At 42.4% G+C, this 16,195-nt stretch overlaps 1 protein-coding gene across 2 annotated transcripts in view; it reads left to right on the plus strand.

The window, feature by feature from the left end:
* Positions 1-249: 249 nt before the first annotated feature.
* Positions 250-16,195, plus strand: part of DCBLD2 (discoidin, CUB and LCCL domain containing 2) — an 84,203-nt gene continuing 68,257 nt past the window's right edge. For both annotated transcript variants that reach the window (XM_086410593.1, XM_086410604.1), the window contains exon 1: positions 250-839. In XM_086410593.1, the coding sequence (XP_086266719.1) occupies positions 623-839 (217 nt within the window). In that variant the 5' untranslated portion in view covers positions 250-622. The remainder of the gene's footprint in view (positions 840-16,195) is intronic.

Genomic DNA, 16,195 nt, shown 5'->3' on the forward strand with positions numbered 1-16,195 from the left:
AATAACAGGCGCGCGGGTAGGGCGGGGGCTGTCGGGGGCTAGAGTTTGGGGGCGGAACCCGTTTTGGGGGAGGCGGGTGGGACGCTTCCCAAGGCCGCAGGGGATTGGAGGAGAGAGATGAGGGGCGGTGGAGATCGAGGAGTGGGCCGGGGAGCTAACGGGTCGACCGAGGCGAACGAGTGTTGATTGGGTGGCACAGAGGGAGACGGACCAGAGCTGCCCGGGGATTGGCCGGGGTGGGCTGTGAAGGCGTGGCCAGCACGCGCGAGAGGGAGCGCGAGGGAGCGGGCGGCCGGCCTGCCTGCCAGCCAGCCCGAGCCCAGGACGAGCGCGGTGGGCAGGGGTCGGATTGCTGAACGCGGCTCTGGAGGCGCGTCGCCCCAGCTGTCCTCCGCGGCTCGAGCACCCCATTTCTCTCCCTCCCCTCCCTAGCGCTCCGGCCTGGGGTCCCGGGGAGGGGAGCGGAGGGAAGGGACGAAGAAGAAGGAGGTTTCGCGGAGTGCGGGCGGCGTGGGGCGAAGCGCGCGCTGCCTCTTGCTCTCCCGCCGCTGCTTTTGCCTCCTCGCCCGGTGCCGCGGCCCCGGGGCGGCCGCACTATGCAGGCGGACTGCCGGCCGCCGCGATGGCGAGCCGGGCGGTGGTGAGAGCCGGGCACAGCCCTCAACGTTTCCTAGTCCGGGCCGCGGTCGCCGCCCCCGCCCGGGCCGCGTTCCCCCTCTCCCGCTCCTACCCCCTCCCTTTTCGCTCCAACTCCTCCTCCACCTCCTTCCCCAGGCCTCTGTTCCTCCTCCTCTTACTTATCCTGCTCCTGCTGCTCGAGGACGCCGGAGCCCAGCAAGGTGAGTTCTTCCCAAGGAGTGCGCTGCGCGCGGGGCCCCGGGGGCCGTGGGGGCGCCGTGGGAGCCTCTGGGGCGCAGGGTGTCCGGGTCGTTACGGAATCTGCAGACGCGCAGGGTAGTTGTGCGCTTCGGTGCCTCGCCAGACCTGGTCCCGCACTCGCTGGGTTGAATTGCAAAGCTTGGCAGGCTGTTTTTCCCCAAGTTGGCGAGGCTTTACTTTTGGGGGAGCCCATTCATTTTTTTTTTGAAAAGAGGGAAGTGAGACCTTGCTATGAAGACCTCCTTTGGGCATTGGATTGTTCTGGGGAAAGTATTTGTGAGGAAAAGGAGAGGTTTTGGAGATGCGCTGTCTAATGTTAAGCTAAGTGGATGGATGGACAGAGTAAAACGGCCAGGTAATTGAATAGCATCTTAAATCCATTGAAGGGAGTTGACGACGATTATCTTTTGTGAAAGTGTCAAGTTCAAAATCGAATAGAGTTTATTCTGGTTATCTTTGAGTCTTGGATTTAGAACATGCCCTTTGCAACCCCTGCCTATTCAGGATGGTGGTCTAGATAGATTGTTTGGGTCAGACTCTGCGTCTGGGACCCAAGGCAGCGTGCTCTATTGCCCAGACGGAGCGATCCGTATTAAATGGGCAAGCCCTTACAGAAAGTGACAAAACTTCTTTCTTACTACAGTCCTTCGAGAACGTATTCCAGAGCGTATAAAGCTATTTACTTAATAATCATAGTTGAAAGAGAATGCTGGGCTGATTTCTTCCCCCTTTTAGTACTTTTTTCAGGCATTGAACAGCAATTTTGAAAACAATTTGACATCAAATTATTGAACACATTTCTCCATTGAATTTCCATTTTATTACACTGAGAGAGATAAGAACTGGATTGTTACTTAACACTTGGAAGATATTTGTTTGTTTGTTTTTAGGTTGATCTCCACGTTTAAGTCCAGCTTAATGTTGCTTTCATGTAGTTTTCAGTAGAGTATGGAATCATGGTCTTAAGCAGGTCATTGTGAAGATGCTAAAACTTTTACAGGCATGTGGAAATATAATGTAAATGGAAACAATGTATTTGGTAAACTGACCTCTTTCAGCTCTAGGCAGCATTCAGGTTTCAGTTAGATCATCTTCTTAATCGAATTCTTGAACATCAGCACTTAATAAATTAGAGTGAAATTCCTTTCCTTCATTAAAGTTTTAGAACCTATGCTTCTATTTTCCTCCTGGTAGAAAGAAAAAGCAAAACAGGATTATATTAACATATGGCTAACACTGATTGAATGGGTCTTATTTTGTGACAACCCTTAGTGATTTACATCTATTAACTCATTTAATCCTCACCACAGCCCTCTGAGTTAAGTATTGTTATCCCATTTCAAACATAAGGAAACTGAGACACCCATAAAATAAGTTATGTTGATACAAAGTATAACTACATAAGCAGGATACTCTGACCACTTTTACTTATTTCAGAATCTGAACGTGTTTATGTCATGTTTAAAAAAAAAGATCTTTGAATAGTTTATAACTGATTAAATGTCTCCTCTGCAAATGAGACAATTGCCTTGTTTTTAGAGTTTCTCAAGCCTGGCCTAATTAAACATGCAACATTACCTTTTTTTTTTTTAATTTTAGTTTTTACCAAGCATTTTAACAACTAGGGTATCTGGTTCTCTTTCACAGTGTCATGTTTATAAAAACATCTGTATAGATTAACACAAATAGAAATGATCCTGATAATTTAAAAGACCTGATTTCTAGTTCTCCCAAGTTGATTGGGTAAATTTTGTAAAATCACTTAAGTTGTTTGTACCTCAGTTTTCTACATCAGTGATATGAGTATATGCCTGTTTCTTAGCTTGATAAAAATGAAATGCTAGTACATAGGAGTCTGGCAAAGGGTAAAGTACAAACAGCTATAACTGATTATCATTGTTATCATGAGCTTACTAAATTGATAAAGTAAGGGTCATTTAGGTATACATCACCTGAAAACCCAGAAATTGTATGGCATTTGAATTCCCCAATTTTTAAAAAATTGTATTTCTTACTCAGCGGATCCGGATGCAGTCTGTGGTGCCGTCCATGTTACCGGTCTTAACAGATGTGCTTTAGGGTCCACTGGGATTCTTCACATAACCTGGAAGGAAGTCTGACTTTGAAATGAGAAGCAGTGCTTTAAGATGCTTATAGAATTTTTTCTAATGGGGATGTCTACTATATTGTAATGTTAAGTTACAAGCTGGAGTTTTTACTCTATCAGAAGTCTTTATAATAAGATTGGAAGGAGATAATAAAATGATAAAAGTTGTCTTTCGATGGTAGAGTTGTAAGTAAGTTCTTTATGCATTTTCCAGTGTTCTGCAAATTACAATAAAAGTAAGCTGTGAGAAAGTGTTTTGTGATATACAGATTTTTTTTTTTCCTTAGCCATCCTAGGTAGAAATGCATTTAATATGTATTTTGAGGTAGAAATGTATTTCAGGATTTTTTTCTTTTAATCTTTCAGACCTCATTTTGAAGTGGAAGATGCTACACTCATTCCAGTTAATGCCACACATTAATGCCATTCTTCAGCAGATTTTCTGCTGACCAAATGTTTTTTTTTCTTTTTATTTGGTCTAGAATAAAATTTGTCATTGGTCTGAAAACTTGTCAACCTTTCACAACAGAGATGTATTTAATCTTACTTCATTAATATATTTGTAATTTCTGTTTATTCACATCTGTTTGACTATGATGCTGTTTTAGACATGGCTTATATTTGTGTATCTTGAGTTCTGAGTTTGATATTAAGTTCATCTTCAAAGGCTTTCTTGTTTTTATGGAAAGCATTATTTACCTATAAAGTGTATGTCTCTCTAAAAAACTTAAATTGGTGGAACTTATGCTGATTGCCTATTTGTTACTGTAATAAATTTACTTAATAGGAAGTTCCGCAACTGAATGAATTTAAGTCTTTGGTTTACATTATGACTGTAGGAATTTGTGTCGCCTCATCTCAAAAGCTCAGCTTCCTCATTTGTGTCATAGAAGGTTTGCCTACCTTCTGGGTTAGAATTTTTTTCATTTTGGCTGCGCTGAGCCTTCATTGCTTTTGTGCAGCTTTCTGTAGTTGCGGTGCATGGGCTTCTCTTTGCGGTGGCTTCTCTTACTGTGGAGCACAGGCTCTAGGGGGCTCGGGCTTCAGTAGTTGTGGCACGCACACTTAGTTGCTCCACAGACCAGGCAGGGATTGAACCCATGACCCCTGCATTGGCAGGCAGAATCTTATTCACTGCGCCACCAAGGAAGCCCGTAGATTAGAATGTTATTTGAATGTGGTAAAATATCAGGGGAATAAATTTTAAAAATCCATTGAGACTGACTTCTTTATGCCTATGAATAGAAAATATTCATGAAAGTAATTATTTTTGTTAGCTAATTTAATAAATCTGTCAAATTCTTTTTTAAAAAGAATCATTCAGTTTCACAATGATTTTTGAACTAATGTGAGAAAAAAATGTACAGTCTGTCAGTAGTGCCTTTATTTGCTTGTGATGCAGGGAAATAGTTTTTGAGCAGTATTTGTGAATTGTTGGAAATGAACACGTCCCAGTGCAAAGAACATTTATAATTATTACTAATATTGACATTAGGTTAATTTAGAATTAACCTAATTAATTATTTTTGGTCTGATGAAACATTAGGGCTCTTAAGTTCTTCCCTCGTGGCTCAAACAGTAAAGAATCTGCCTGCAATGCAGGAGACGTAAGTTTAATACCTGGGTCTGGAAGATCCCTTGGAGGAGGTCACGGCAACCCACTCCTGTATTCTAGCCTTGAAAACTCCATGAACAGAGGAGGCTGGAGGTCTACAGTCCATGGGGTTGCAAAGAGTCAGACATAGCTGAGCAACTAACACTAGGGCTCTTATATATAGTTTTTTTGAGAGGCAAAAATCAAAGCATGCTTTTTCTTCTCTATTTCTGATGAATTTTGCATAGTGGAGATTAGAAATATAGCACATATTCCATGTGTTAATGATCAAATTTAAAATCCATATTTTAAAAGCTTGTAAATTAAAAATTAATTGTAAAATTACAGGTTAATGATTTTTAGGTAGATTTCCCAATGTTATCAACAGAGAGGAAACTTTATTTTGTTCTGGAAATAATGAATAGTTCTGTGTGAACATTTAAGTTTCATTCTAAAAGACCAACACACACACTCTTTCTCTCTGCTCCAGTCACTTCAAGTTCTTTCTAGTATACTTCAGGTGGTAATCCTAGGTATTAATTAAATGCATGCAAATAGATGGTTTTCACTTCCACTTCTTGACTAGTTGGAAGGATGTGGACTGATAACATGAAACTATATAGATCAGGAAAAGCTTTGTAGAGGGAGTGATATTTGCTAAATGTGATTGTTGATATAGGAAGTGAGACCACTTGGCAGTTTTTCTTGTGTGGCTCACAGATTGTTTGTTTTATAACAACCTTATGGCCTTAGCACTTTATTTATTTTAAAAATATCATACAGATAACAGTTATATAACAATTACTCAAAACCAAAAATTTAACTAATAATTACAGTCTTACCTCTAATCTATCAATTTATAATTTTTGTTGGGCTTCCTTTGTGGCTTAGGTGGTAAAGAATCCACCTGCAATGCAGGAGACTGGGGTTCAATCCCTGGGTTGGGAAGATCCCCTGGAGAAGGGAAAGGCTACCCACTCCTTTCCCTGGAGTATACTCCTTTCCCAGTATTCTGGCCTGGAGAATTCCATGAACTGTATAGTTCATGGGGTCGCAAAGAGTCGGACATGACTGAGCGACTTTCACTTCACTTTACTTCATCTTCCTTTCTAGTCCATGTTCACACACCTACATAATCTTATGTGGTTGTAATCTTAGTAGTGTGGTGTTATGTTCTGCAAACATACGTGTTAAAATTAATATAGGCTGATTTAGTAAACAGAAGGCTACTTTGAAAATATGGCAAGACAAAAATTTTGAAATTAAAAATTTTTTCACAGGACATTTATTCTTTATGAAGTAATTACTATATTGTTCAAAAACTGCTATTACATTATTTTCTTTAATCCATTTGATTAAATTCTTCGTTTACGATAGGATCTTTAAGAAAGTATGTCAGTTCAAACGATTAGTTTAGAAACCCACATAATGCTAATTTTCCAGGTCCTTATGTGGATTGAATCAGTATACTCTATTAGTACAAAAAAATACAAATAGTCACATAAACTAGAACTTAATGAATGCCAGTGTCCACTGAAGCAGACGGATAATGGAATGATCTTAACAGGCTGCTAAAGCATGGCCTGCTAGATCCACCTGCACTCTGAAGGTACGTAGTTGGAAGAAGATCTTTGGCTAGCTGCTTGAGTTACTGGAAAGACCCCAAGATGCACAGTCCCTCAACTGCTTTCTAAGGAGAGGAGGCTCAGCGTTCCTTGCTTCTGTGGAGTACAGTTTCTGGGAGTTTGCAGTCAGGACTTAATTGCTTGGGATCAACTCTCAGCATGAGAGAGTTCCAACTATAAACTCCCAGGGTGTGTGCACATATGTTAACACAGCCCCAAGATAGTTATGAACGAGTAAAATACTGTCATTGTCTTCAGGGATCCTGCAGTCTAGTTGGGGTAATAATCATCTTCGAGTTGGAGCGTATGTGTAAATAGTCAGGGAAAGTTGCACAGTGCTGTGAGTTTGAAAAGGAGGGTAAGCTCACAGTGCCTAGGGAAGTAGGAGAAACCTTGCTGATAAAATGGTTTTAAGCAGATCAGCTGTTAGGGTCAGTAGATTCCTAGTTCACAGGGATGAGTGACATTTAAGGAGTAAAGATCACAGCATCAGAGTAGCAAGGAGTCAGGAAACTTGTGAGTGTCAAAGCCAGCCCTGCTGTGGTGAGTAGCATGCCTCAGCCTCTGGCCCTGGCCCACTGCTTCCTCCGCAAGCCCCATACCCTGCACTCTTGCCCCATATTTGGGCAAATATTTGTTGGTTCTTTTCTGAGGGCTATGGTTCTGTGCACTGGGGCACTGCCCTCTTGGAGCTCTGTTAATACTTCCGTAGTATGTCCAGTAGCCCCTTTACCACCTAAGATAAAATCTACCATCTTCCCAGTATCTAGACTCCTGTGCTTTTATAGCGAGAGGAGTCCTTTGCGTTTTATATATATTTTTTCAGAATCTGGCCCCTCCCTTCCTTCTCTGACTTTATCTCATCCCTCACCCTTTATATATATATATATATATATATATATATATATATAGTTCTGTGTAAAACTGAGATTTTTATTCCTCTCATATGTAATTTGATCCTGTTTTACCTTGTTCTCTCTACTGATCTCTTTACATGTATCATTTTCTCTACTTGAAGAGAAAGAGCCCCTTTCCTTATCTGCTTGGTCACCTCCTTGTTATTTAGTTGCTGAGTCGTGTCCAACTCTTTGTGACCCCATGGACTGTAGCCCGCCAGGCTCCTCTGTCTATGAGATTTCCCAGGCAAGAATACTGGAGTGGGTTGCCGTTTACTTCTCCAGGGGATCTTCCCGACCCAGGGATTGAACCCATGTGTCCTGCTTGGGAGGCAGACTCTTTACCATTAAGCCCCCCGGGAAGCAGTAACCTCTTATCATCCTTCAAATCTTCCTCAGTATCATCCTCTCTGAGAAGAGTTCTCTTGTCACCACATGCACTCATCTCCAGATGGTAATTCCTAGTTTTTTCTGTTCAGTCATTAATCACAATGTATATTAAATATTTATATCTGGCAGAGTTTTATTCACTTTCTAAATTCTAATACTTACCATGATGTCCGTCATTCAAAAATGTGAATTTAGGGTAACTCCCTGATGGTCCAGTGGTTAGGACATGGTGCTTTCATTGCCAAGGGCCTGGGTTCAGGCCCTGGTCAGGGAACTAAAATTCCACAAACCACTCAGCCGGGCCAAAAAAAAAAAAAAATTCAGAACTCATTTCTGCGGTGAATTTGCTGCCCCAAGCATGTTATTCATTAGTCTCTGGGCACCTGCATGTCCTTCACACTGTTGTCCTTTGTCTGATTCCCTCAGAGCCTGGGCTTCTGAGTTCCATGGAAATAGAGCCTTTTCTTGAACCTTAACCTGCTTGCACAGGGCCTGACATTATGCCCAGTGTTCTCCCAGCCACCCTCTTCCCAGGAGTTAGACTCTTTTGCTTTCGTAATGAGAGGAGTCCCCCCTCAACTGGAACTCTGAACAAAGCCACGGCTGCTATTTAGAGAACACTGCTGTGTTGCCCTGTCAAATAAGTTGGTCTTTAAGAGCTGTGCTAAGCCAAAATCAATGAAAGCCAGTGAGGTGCACTCCTTTGCTCTCTCATTCAGATTTTGATTTGAATAGTCACCCCCAGCTTTATAAAACTCCCTAGTTTTGGTTCTAGTTGTTGCCTGCCTCCTTTTTCTTTGCTGGCTGAAATTCCTGGAGCACATTCAGGTAGCTTCACTAATCTGGTGTCAGAGGAAAGTAATGCGAAACAGGCTGGAAAAGTCAGTGGGGACAAGATTGTGGAGGACTTCCACTGCAGGGCAGACTGAAGCCTTTGTACCTATGTGATATTAGCAGTGACATCACCCTTAGCTACCTCTGCTTCTACCCAGTCCCTTTGCCCATTTCTGGATCACCTGTCTCAGCCCAGGTCCATCATCCCATTGATGCTTTTCCCCATGTCCTGGATAGATCCTAAACCTGGCCCACATGCCAGTCCCCACCGCTTTCTCTTGTTCTGAATAGCTCAGGGTTGCTGGAGAAAGGCGTGTGACCTTTGTGACTAGATCTGCCTCAGGTAAGGACCATTGGTCGAACCTCCCATGGGATTTCTGCTCAGCCACAGCATCATGACTGACCTGCCTTGTCCTAAACCCTTGTCCTGTTCTTCATCCCTGCAAGTAAAACTACCTCCTGCCTCGCCTTTTCTTCTTCCTCAAATCATCTCTTCCACCTTGTCCAGAACCCTGCTTTATTGGGGAATATAAGTTGTGCTTTTAGTAGAATTTAAACTTCCATGGTGCTTCTTAACCGTGTATCTGGAAACACAGTCAAGACGCCACTGGCTTATATATACATCTTTTCTTTCAACTGGTTGCTTTGCCCGCAGCTTATATTTCTCCTTTTTTTCAATGACCAACTAACAAGTAGACTAAATTTGTGCTGTACATTTTCTTAGTGTCTAGCACACATATTTGTTAAATGATGATTTCCTTGCAGTCTAGCTTCTGCTCTTCTGAAAGTGTCTTTTCAACTGTGAGTTTTTTTTTTTTTTTTCTTTTAAACCCATGAGGTTTCTTTGTCTTCATTATTTTTTAACTTGGATGGAGTTTGAAAGTGTAGAGATGTTGGAGTCAGACATATATGGGTTTAAATATTAATACTAGGCATGTCACGCTCAGTGTTTTTTTTTTTAATGTATAACTCACCTCTGTAGAATGCATGAGGCTGTGACCAAATCTAGGCAGTTGCTAAATTTTGGTTCAGTGAGTAAAACAACATGTGAATGAAAATTTTGTGATGATTTCCTTGCAGTCTAGCTTCTGCTCTTCTGAAAGTGTCTTTTCAACTGTGAGTTTTTTTTTTTTTTTTTTCTTTTAAACCCGAGAGGTTTCTTTGTCTTCATTATTTTTTAACTTGGATGGAGTTTGAAAGTATAGAGATGTTGGAGTCAGACATATATGGGTTTAAATATTAATACTAGGCATGTCACGCTCAGTGTTTTTTTTTTAATGTATAGCTCACCTCTGTAGAATGCATGAGGCTGTGACCAAATCTAGGCAGTTGCTAAATTTTGGTTCAGTGAGTAAAACAACATGTGAATGAAAATTTTGTTTCTCTTTCCCTACTCTACAGTTAAGATTTCCATTTTCAAGTGTTGGCTTTCTGTTGAGATCCAGTGCTTCTCCATCCTTCTGGTCCTTCTTCCCATTTTCCCTACACTTACTGTATAGGAAAGTTCCACCCCTAGCTTAGTGAAGGGGTCAGGCCGTGTAGTGAAGAAATGAGAGAGCAGGGTGTGATTGTTCATGTGAAATATCCTTACTTGGCCTGCAGCCCACTGAGACCTTAATACAGGTTTTGGCCCCTCGCTTTTGGCCTCCCCTTTCTCCAACTTCCTACCTGTTGATAGACTTCAACTTTCTTTGATCTCCACCCTCAGATCATTTTCAGCTTCATGGTTCCTCTCTCTCTTCCAAGCATGAACTATTTCTGGTTACTCTTTTTATCCTAGATGCTAACTTTATAGGTCTGGATGTGAGACATTCTGTTGCATGGGTGGAGGAAGAGTGTTTTAGTTAGGAGGGTTATAGGGAACTGAAAATTACACATGCTTAAAGTAAAAGGTAATTTTGGGGAGCATTTTGAGGTAGTTTGCGGAATCTTCTTAAGGACTTAGCCAGACTAAGCTCTGAGAAAAGCAGAGATGCAGCCAGACCTCAGACACCAAGGGCTCTGTCTTGTTACAGTCAGGCTTTCTCTGTATGTAGCAGATCATGGCTGCTGGCAATCCTCAAGGCTTATGGCCTCAGCACTAGAGAGATTCTGGGGTTTCCCTGACATACAAGGGCAGGAAATGGGAGGGCAGGGTAAGTTGGCCTCAGATGGGCCCAGTGTGAGTCAGTACCCACCCTTGGACCAGTTAGCTAACCAGGGGGCATGTGGTCATATGAAAACTGTTGCAAACTACAGAGTAGTTCCCAGAAAGAAGGGAGGGTACTAGATATGTAGACATCATCTTCAGAGAGATTGTTCACATTTATAGAATCCACTGCACTTTATGTAAGTTCTTACCAAGCCCTCACAGTTACCTTGGGAGATGGGTGGTATTATTCCCATGTATAGTTGAGGATGTAGAGGTTAAGTGCTAGGATCACCTCAGAAGTTGGCATAGCTAGAATTTACATTGGAAAGTCTGTCTGATGCCCAGGCCTGTGTACTTTCTGTTGTATCACTTATCTACCATTGTGCCTACCCTTGTGTTTTGAGTTCATTATTTTCTAAATTCGGCAGCATATGTTAAGAACCCAGTGCGCCTTGTTTCTATGTCTGTGGCTACCCAGGCAAACAGAATACCTTGCCTGCCTAGCAGAGTTCTACAGCTGGTGTGGCAAACCGACATAAATATGCATAATTAAGCACATTCAATAAAGAGATTTTAATAATGGAAATGGAGAGAAAGACCTGGACTTTCAGAAAGGTTTCCCAAGAGAACACTGAGTAGGTATTTGCCAGGTGGCTCTGAGGAGTAAGGACATTATTGTTGGCAGAGCTGAGAAGTGCAGAGGAGAGAGTGGGTGGAGCATGGGGGAGTTACCTGAGAGCCCATCGTCCCAGAGCGGGGGCAGAGAGTTTGTGGGAAAAGTTGAGATGAGATGGGAAAGGGAGTCAGGGGACAGATTATAATGGACTTTGTATTCTTGTCGAAGAGTTTGAGAACAGTTGAAGGTTTTTAAAATGAGCGACCTGCATGACCCAGTCTAAGAAACTGGCAGGAGTGTGGGCAAGTGGATTGGAAACGAAAAAAAGGAAGTGGAGGGAACCGTTAGAGAACTCTTGAAAGGGCCTGCACTTATTCAGAGGGACTAAATTTAGAGATACTAAGGAAACAAAGTATAAAACTTAATGACCAGTTAAATCTGAGAGAGCAAAGGTCAGTTAAAAATGCTGTTTTTTTCCTTCTGGAATTGTCTTCTCTCTGCTTTCAGCACCTCCCTCATCCACAAGTAATTGTCTAGTTAATTGCTATTTATCCTATGCATGCGCACGCACACACTGTATCACATCCATTACTTCCCTGCAGTACTCAACATTCCAGAAATTATTCATTAATACTATGTCTGTCTTACTATTTTGTAAATTTTGTAAGGACAAGGGCCTTGTCATTTCTCTTGTTCTAACACCTGGTTCAGTACTTGGCACATGGAAGATGCTCATTGAATCTTGGTACATGAGTTTGAATACTGTGGAATTTCTGAGCGGAGATGCTTAATATAGAAGTAGATGACAGATTTGAGAATTAGGAGAAAGGTTGGAAACTTTGGAGCATTCTCCACCTAGTGGTAACTGAAGTCAGGGTGGAGAGATGGCCCTGGCAGCATACAGAGAGAGGGGAAAGAGCTGGAGAACCGCAGAGTCAGTCATCTGTAGTCAAAAGATGTCAGCTAAGATGCTGGAGAAGTGGCAATTAGAGAGTTTAAAGAAGAACTAAGTTGGGGAAGAAGAGTTCTAAGAAGGAGGGAGGGCCGATAAGGAAGGAAGGAAGGTGGGAGGGAAGGAAAAGCCAGCAATACCAGATGCTGTGGAAAGGTCACAGATGATAAGGATGGCAAAATATCTGTTGACTTGGCAGCTCGTAAACTGACCGCTTTAGTGAATAGTCCCATTGGGAAGGTAGGTCTGTGCTTCCTGGTGCTGCCATAACAGATCACCACAAATTTAGACGGCTTCAAGCAACAGAAATTTATTGTCTTACAGTTGTGCAGGCTGAACTTCGGAAAGTCAGGTATCGGCTGGGCCATGTGCTGTCTCTGAAGGCTCTAGGTGAGGGCCCTTCCTTGCTCCTTCTAGCTTCTGGGAGTTGCAGTCTTTGGAATCCCTTTGCATCGTTCCAGTCTGTGCCTCTGAAGTTGCGTGGTATTTTCCCTATGTCTGTATCCCTGTCCAACTTTCCCTCTTTTTATAAGGACACCAGACACTGGATTAGGATTTGTCCTAATCCAGTATGACCTCATTTTAAATTGATTACATCTGCTAAGACCTGTTTCCAAATAAGGTGACATTCATAGGTTCCAGGAATTAGGAACATATAATTTGGTTGTTGGGATAATGGGGTCTAGGGGGAGCACAATCCATCCCACAACTGTCTAGAAACTGAATTATTGTATTTTGAGCCTAGAATGGGAGGGCGTACGGGAGGAAAAGAAATAAGACAGCAAACGTGGAAAACTGACAAAGCTCTCTCTATAAGAAAAAAAAGTGGGAAAAAGTGGCAGATATTGGGGAACACTGGGTGGAGAAAGATTGTGTGTTTTTTTTGTTGCTCTCATTGTTAGAATTCCGAAATTTATTAAAAGCGTGGACCCTTCCTAGGCGCCACTGTAGCAAAATTGTACCTGTCGTGCAAATGTAAAATTAACACATCAAAGATTTTATTCAACTCATTAATTAGTGAAGGAATCAGTAAGAGGTTAAAATGTGTCCAAAGAGTATTTGAGAGACTAGGTGTTTAGATAGGCAGTCTTAGGCTGTGATTGCTAGATTAGATGACTAAAAGTGGGCTATTAGGGCTCTAAACTGTAATATTTGGATTTTTTTTCAACTGTCCAGAAATTATATACATCTCCACAGGATAAAAATCTACAATTTTATAGGAATAAAACTAGCATATGACCCAGCAGTCCCACTACTAGGCATATGCCCTGAGAAAACCCAAAACTGAAAAAGACACATGTACCCCAATGTTCATTGCAGCACTATTTACAATACCTAGGACATGGAGGCAACCTAGATGTCCATCAACAGATGAATGGATAAAGACACAGTGGTACATATATATAATGAAATATTACTCAGCCATAAAAAGGAACCCATTTGAGTCAGTCCTAATGAGGTAGATGGACTTGTAATTTAGAGCCTTGCCAACATCTGCTGGATCATCGAAAAAGCAAAAGTTCCAGAAAAACATCTGCTTTATTGACTATGCCAAAGCGTTTGACTGTTTGGATCACAATAAACTGTGGAAAATTCTGAAAGAGATAGGAATACCAGACCACCTGACCTGTCTCTTGAGAAACCTGTATGCAGGTCAGGAAGCAACAGTTAGAACTGGACATGGAACAACAGACTGGTTCCAAATAGGAAAAGGAGTACGTCAAGGCTGTATATTGTCACCCTGCTTATTTAACTTATATGCAGAGTACATCATGAGAAACGCTGGGCTGGAAGAAGCACAAGCTGGAATCAAGATTGCCGGGAGAAATATCAATAACCTCAGATATGCAGATGACACCACCCTTAAGGCAGAAAGTGAAGAGGAACTAAAAAGCCTCTTGATGAAAGTGAAAGAGGAGAGTGAAGAAGTTGGCTTAAAGCTCAACGTTCAGAAAACGAAGATCATGGCATTTGGTCCCATCACTTCATAGGCAATAGAGAGGGAAACAGTGGAAACAGTGTCAGACTTTATCTTTCTGGGCTCCAAAACTACTGCAGATGGTGACTGCAGCCATGAAATTAAGACGCTTACTCCTTGGAAGAAAAGTTATGACCAACCTAGACAGCATATTGAAAAGCAGAGACATTACTTTGCCAACAAAGGTCCGTCTAGTCAAGGCTATGGTTTTTCCAGTAGTCTTGTTTGGATGCGAGAGTTGGACTGTGAAGAAAGCTGAGCACCAAAGGATTGATGCTTTTGAACTGTGGTGTTGGAGAAGACTCTTGAGAGTCCCTTGGACTGCAAGGAGATCCAACCAGTCCATTCTGAAGGAGATCAGCCCTGGGATGTCTTTGGAAGGAATGATGCTGAAGCTGAAACTCCAGTACTTTGGCCACCTCATGCAAAGAGTTGACTCATTGGAAAAGACTCTGATGCTGGGAGGGATTGGGGGCAGGAGGAGAAGGGGATGGATGACAGAGGATGAGATGGCTGGATGGCATCACTGACTCAATGGACGTGAGTCTGAGTGAACTCCGGGAGTTGGTGATGGACAGGGCAGCCTGGCGTGCTGCGATTCATGGGGTCGCAAAGAGTGAGACACGACTGAGCGACTGAACTGAACTGATAACACAGTGAAGTGAGTCAAAAGAGAAAAACAGGTATCATATACTAACACATAGATATGGAATCTAGAAAGATGGTACTGTTGAACCTATTTGCAGAGCAGCCGTGGAGACAGACGTTGAGAACAGACTTATGGACACAGCTTGAGCGGAGGAAGGAGAAGGTGGGATGTATAGAGACAGTAACATGGAAACATACATTCAGTTCAGATCAGTCGCTCAGTCTTGTCTGACTCTTTGTGACCCCATGAATCACAGCACGCCAGGCCTCCCTGTCCATTACCAACTCCTGGAGTTCTCTTAAACTCATGTCCATCGAGTCAGTGATGCCATCCAGCCATCTCATCCTCTGTCGTCCCCTTCTCCTCCTGCCCCCAATCCCTCCCAGCATCAGAGACTTTTCCAATGAGTCAACTCTTCGCATGAGGTGGCCAAAGTACTGGAGTTTCAGCTTTAGCATCATTCCTTCCAAAGAAATCCCAGGGCTGATCTCCTTCAGAATGGACTGGTTGGATCTCCTTGCAGTCCAAGGGACTCTCAAGAGTCTTCTCCAACACCACAGTTCAAAAGCATCAATTCTTCGGCTCTCAGCCTTCTTCACAGTCCAACTCTCACATCCATACATGACCACAGGAAAAACCATAGCCTTGACTAGACGAACCTTTGTTGGCAAAGTAATGTCTCTGCTTTTCAATATGCTATCTAGGTTGGTCATAACTTTCCTTCCAAGGAGTAATAACCAGTGGGAATTTGCTGTATGACTCAGGGAACTCAAACTGGGAATCTGTAACAACCTAGAGGGGTGGGATAGGGAAGGAGGTGGGAGGGATGTTCAAATGAGAGAGGAGGAACATAGGTAAACCCTATGGCTGATTCATGTTGATGTTTGGTAGAAACCAACACAGTACTATAAAGTAATTGTCCTTCAATTAAAAAATAAATTAATTTAAAAAAATCTGCAAGTTTATGTCCAGTGAAGACTAGGGCCTTTAGTTGATGATAAATTACAAGTCCAATTAAATACTTTGTAATTTTGGGGCAGCTTTTGGTCTCTATGGCATTTAAAGTTTCTGCTGCTCACCTTTTTTTTTTAGCGTATTTCCAAGTTTCAGATAATTTTTCTGCCATATTTATTATAATCTACTGAAACAGAGATGGGAGCCTGAGAACCTAATGTTCTAATGTTGACGAAATTTTGAGAAACACTGAGTGAAAATACTGGTGACTTTCAATGCCCATCTGAGATCAGGATCCATTATTGTAATGACAGCTGTTCCTTAGACTGTGGTGGTTTTTTTTTTTTTTCCAACTGTGCTTGGCTCCTGGGCAGAGAGATCATTTGATCCCAGGTGGAGGGTTTCCCAGGCAGAGAGATCCTCAAGAAGGCATAGTGGCCAGAAAGTGAAGGTACCAGGAAGAGTGTAGTTCACACACTGGATGTGAGATCCAGGCTGGGTGGGGAAAGAAGTAAGGCTAAGGGCCACATAATAGATGGGGAGGAAAGAGAGAAGTTCACAGAAAGCCAGCAGTGGGTGTAAGAGAGCCG

The sequence above is a fragment of the Bos grunniens genome, chromosome 1 (assembly GCF_055505025.1).
Source record: "Bos grunniens cultivar Pamir isolate PY7600 chromosome 1, Bosgru_T2T1.0, whole genome shotgun sequence".
In the NCBI taxonomy this organism is placed as follows: Eukaryota; Metazoa; Chordata; class Mammalia; order Artiodactyla; family Bovidae; genus Bos; species Bos grunniens.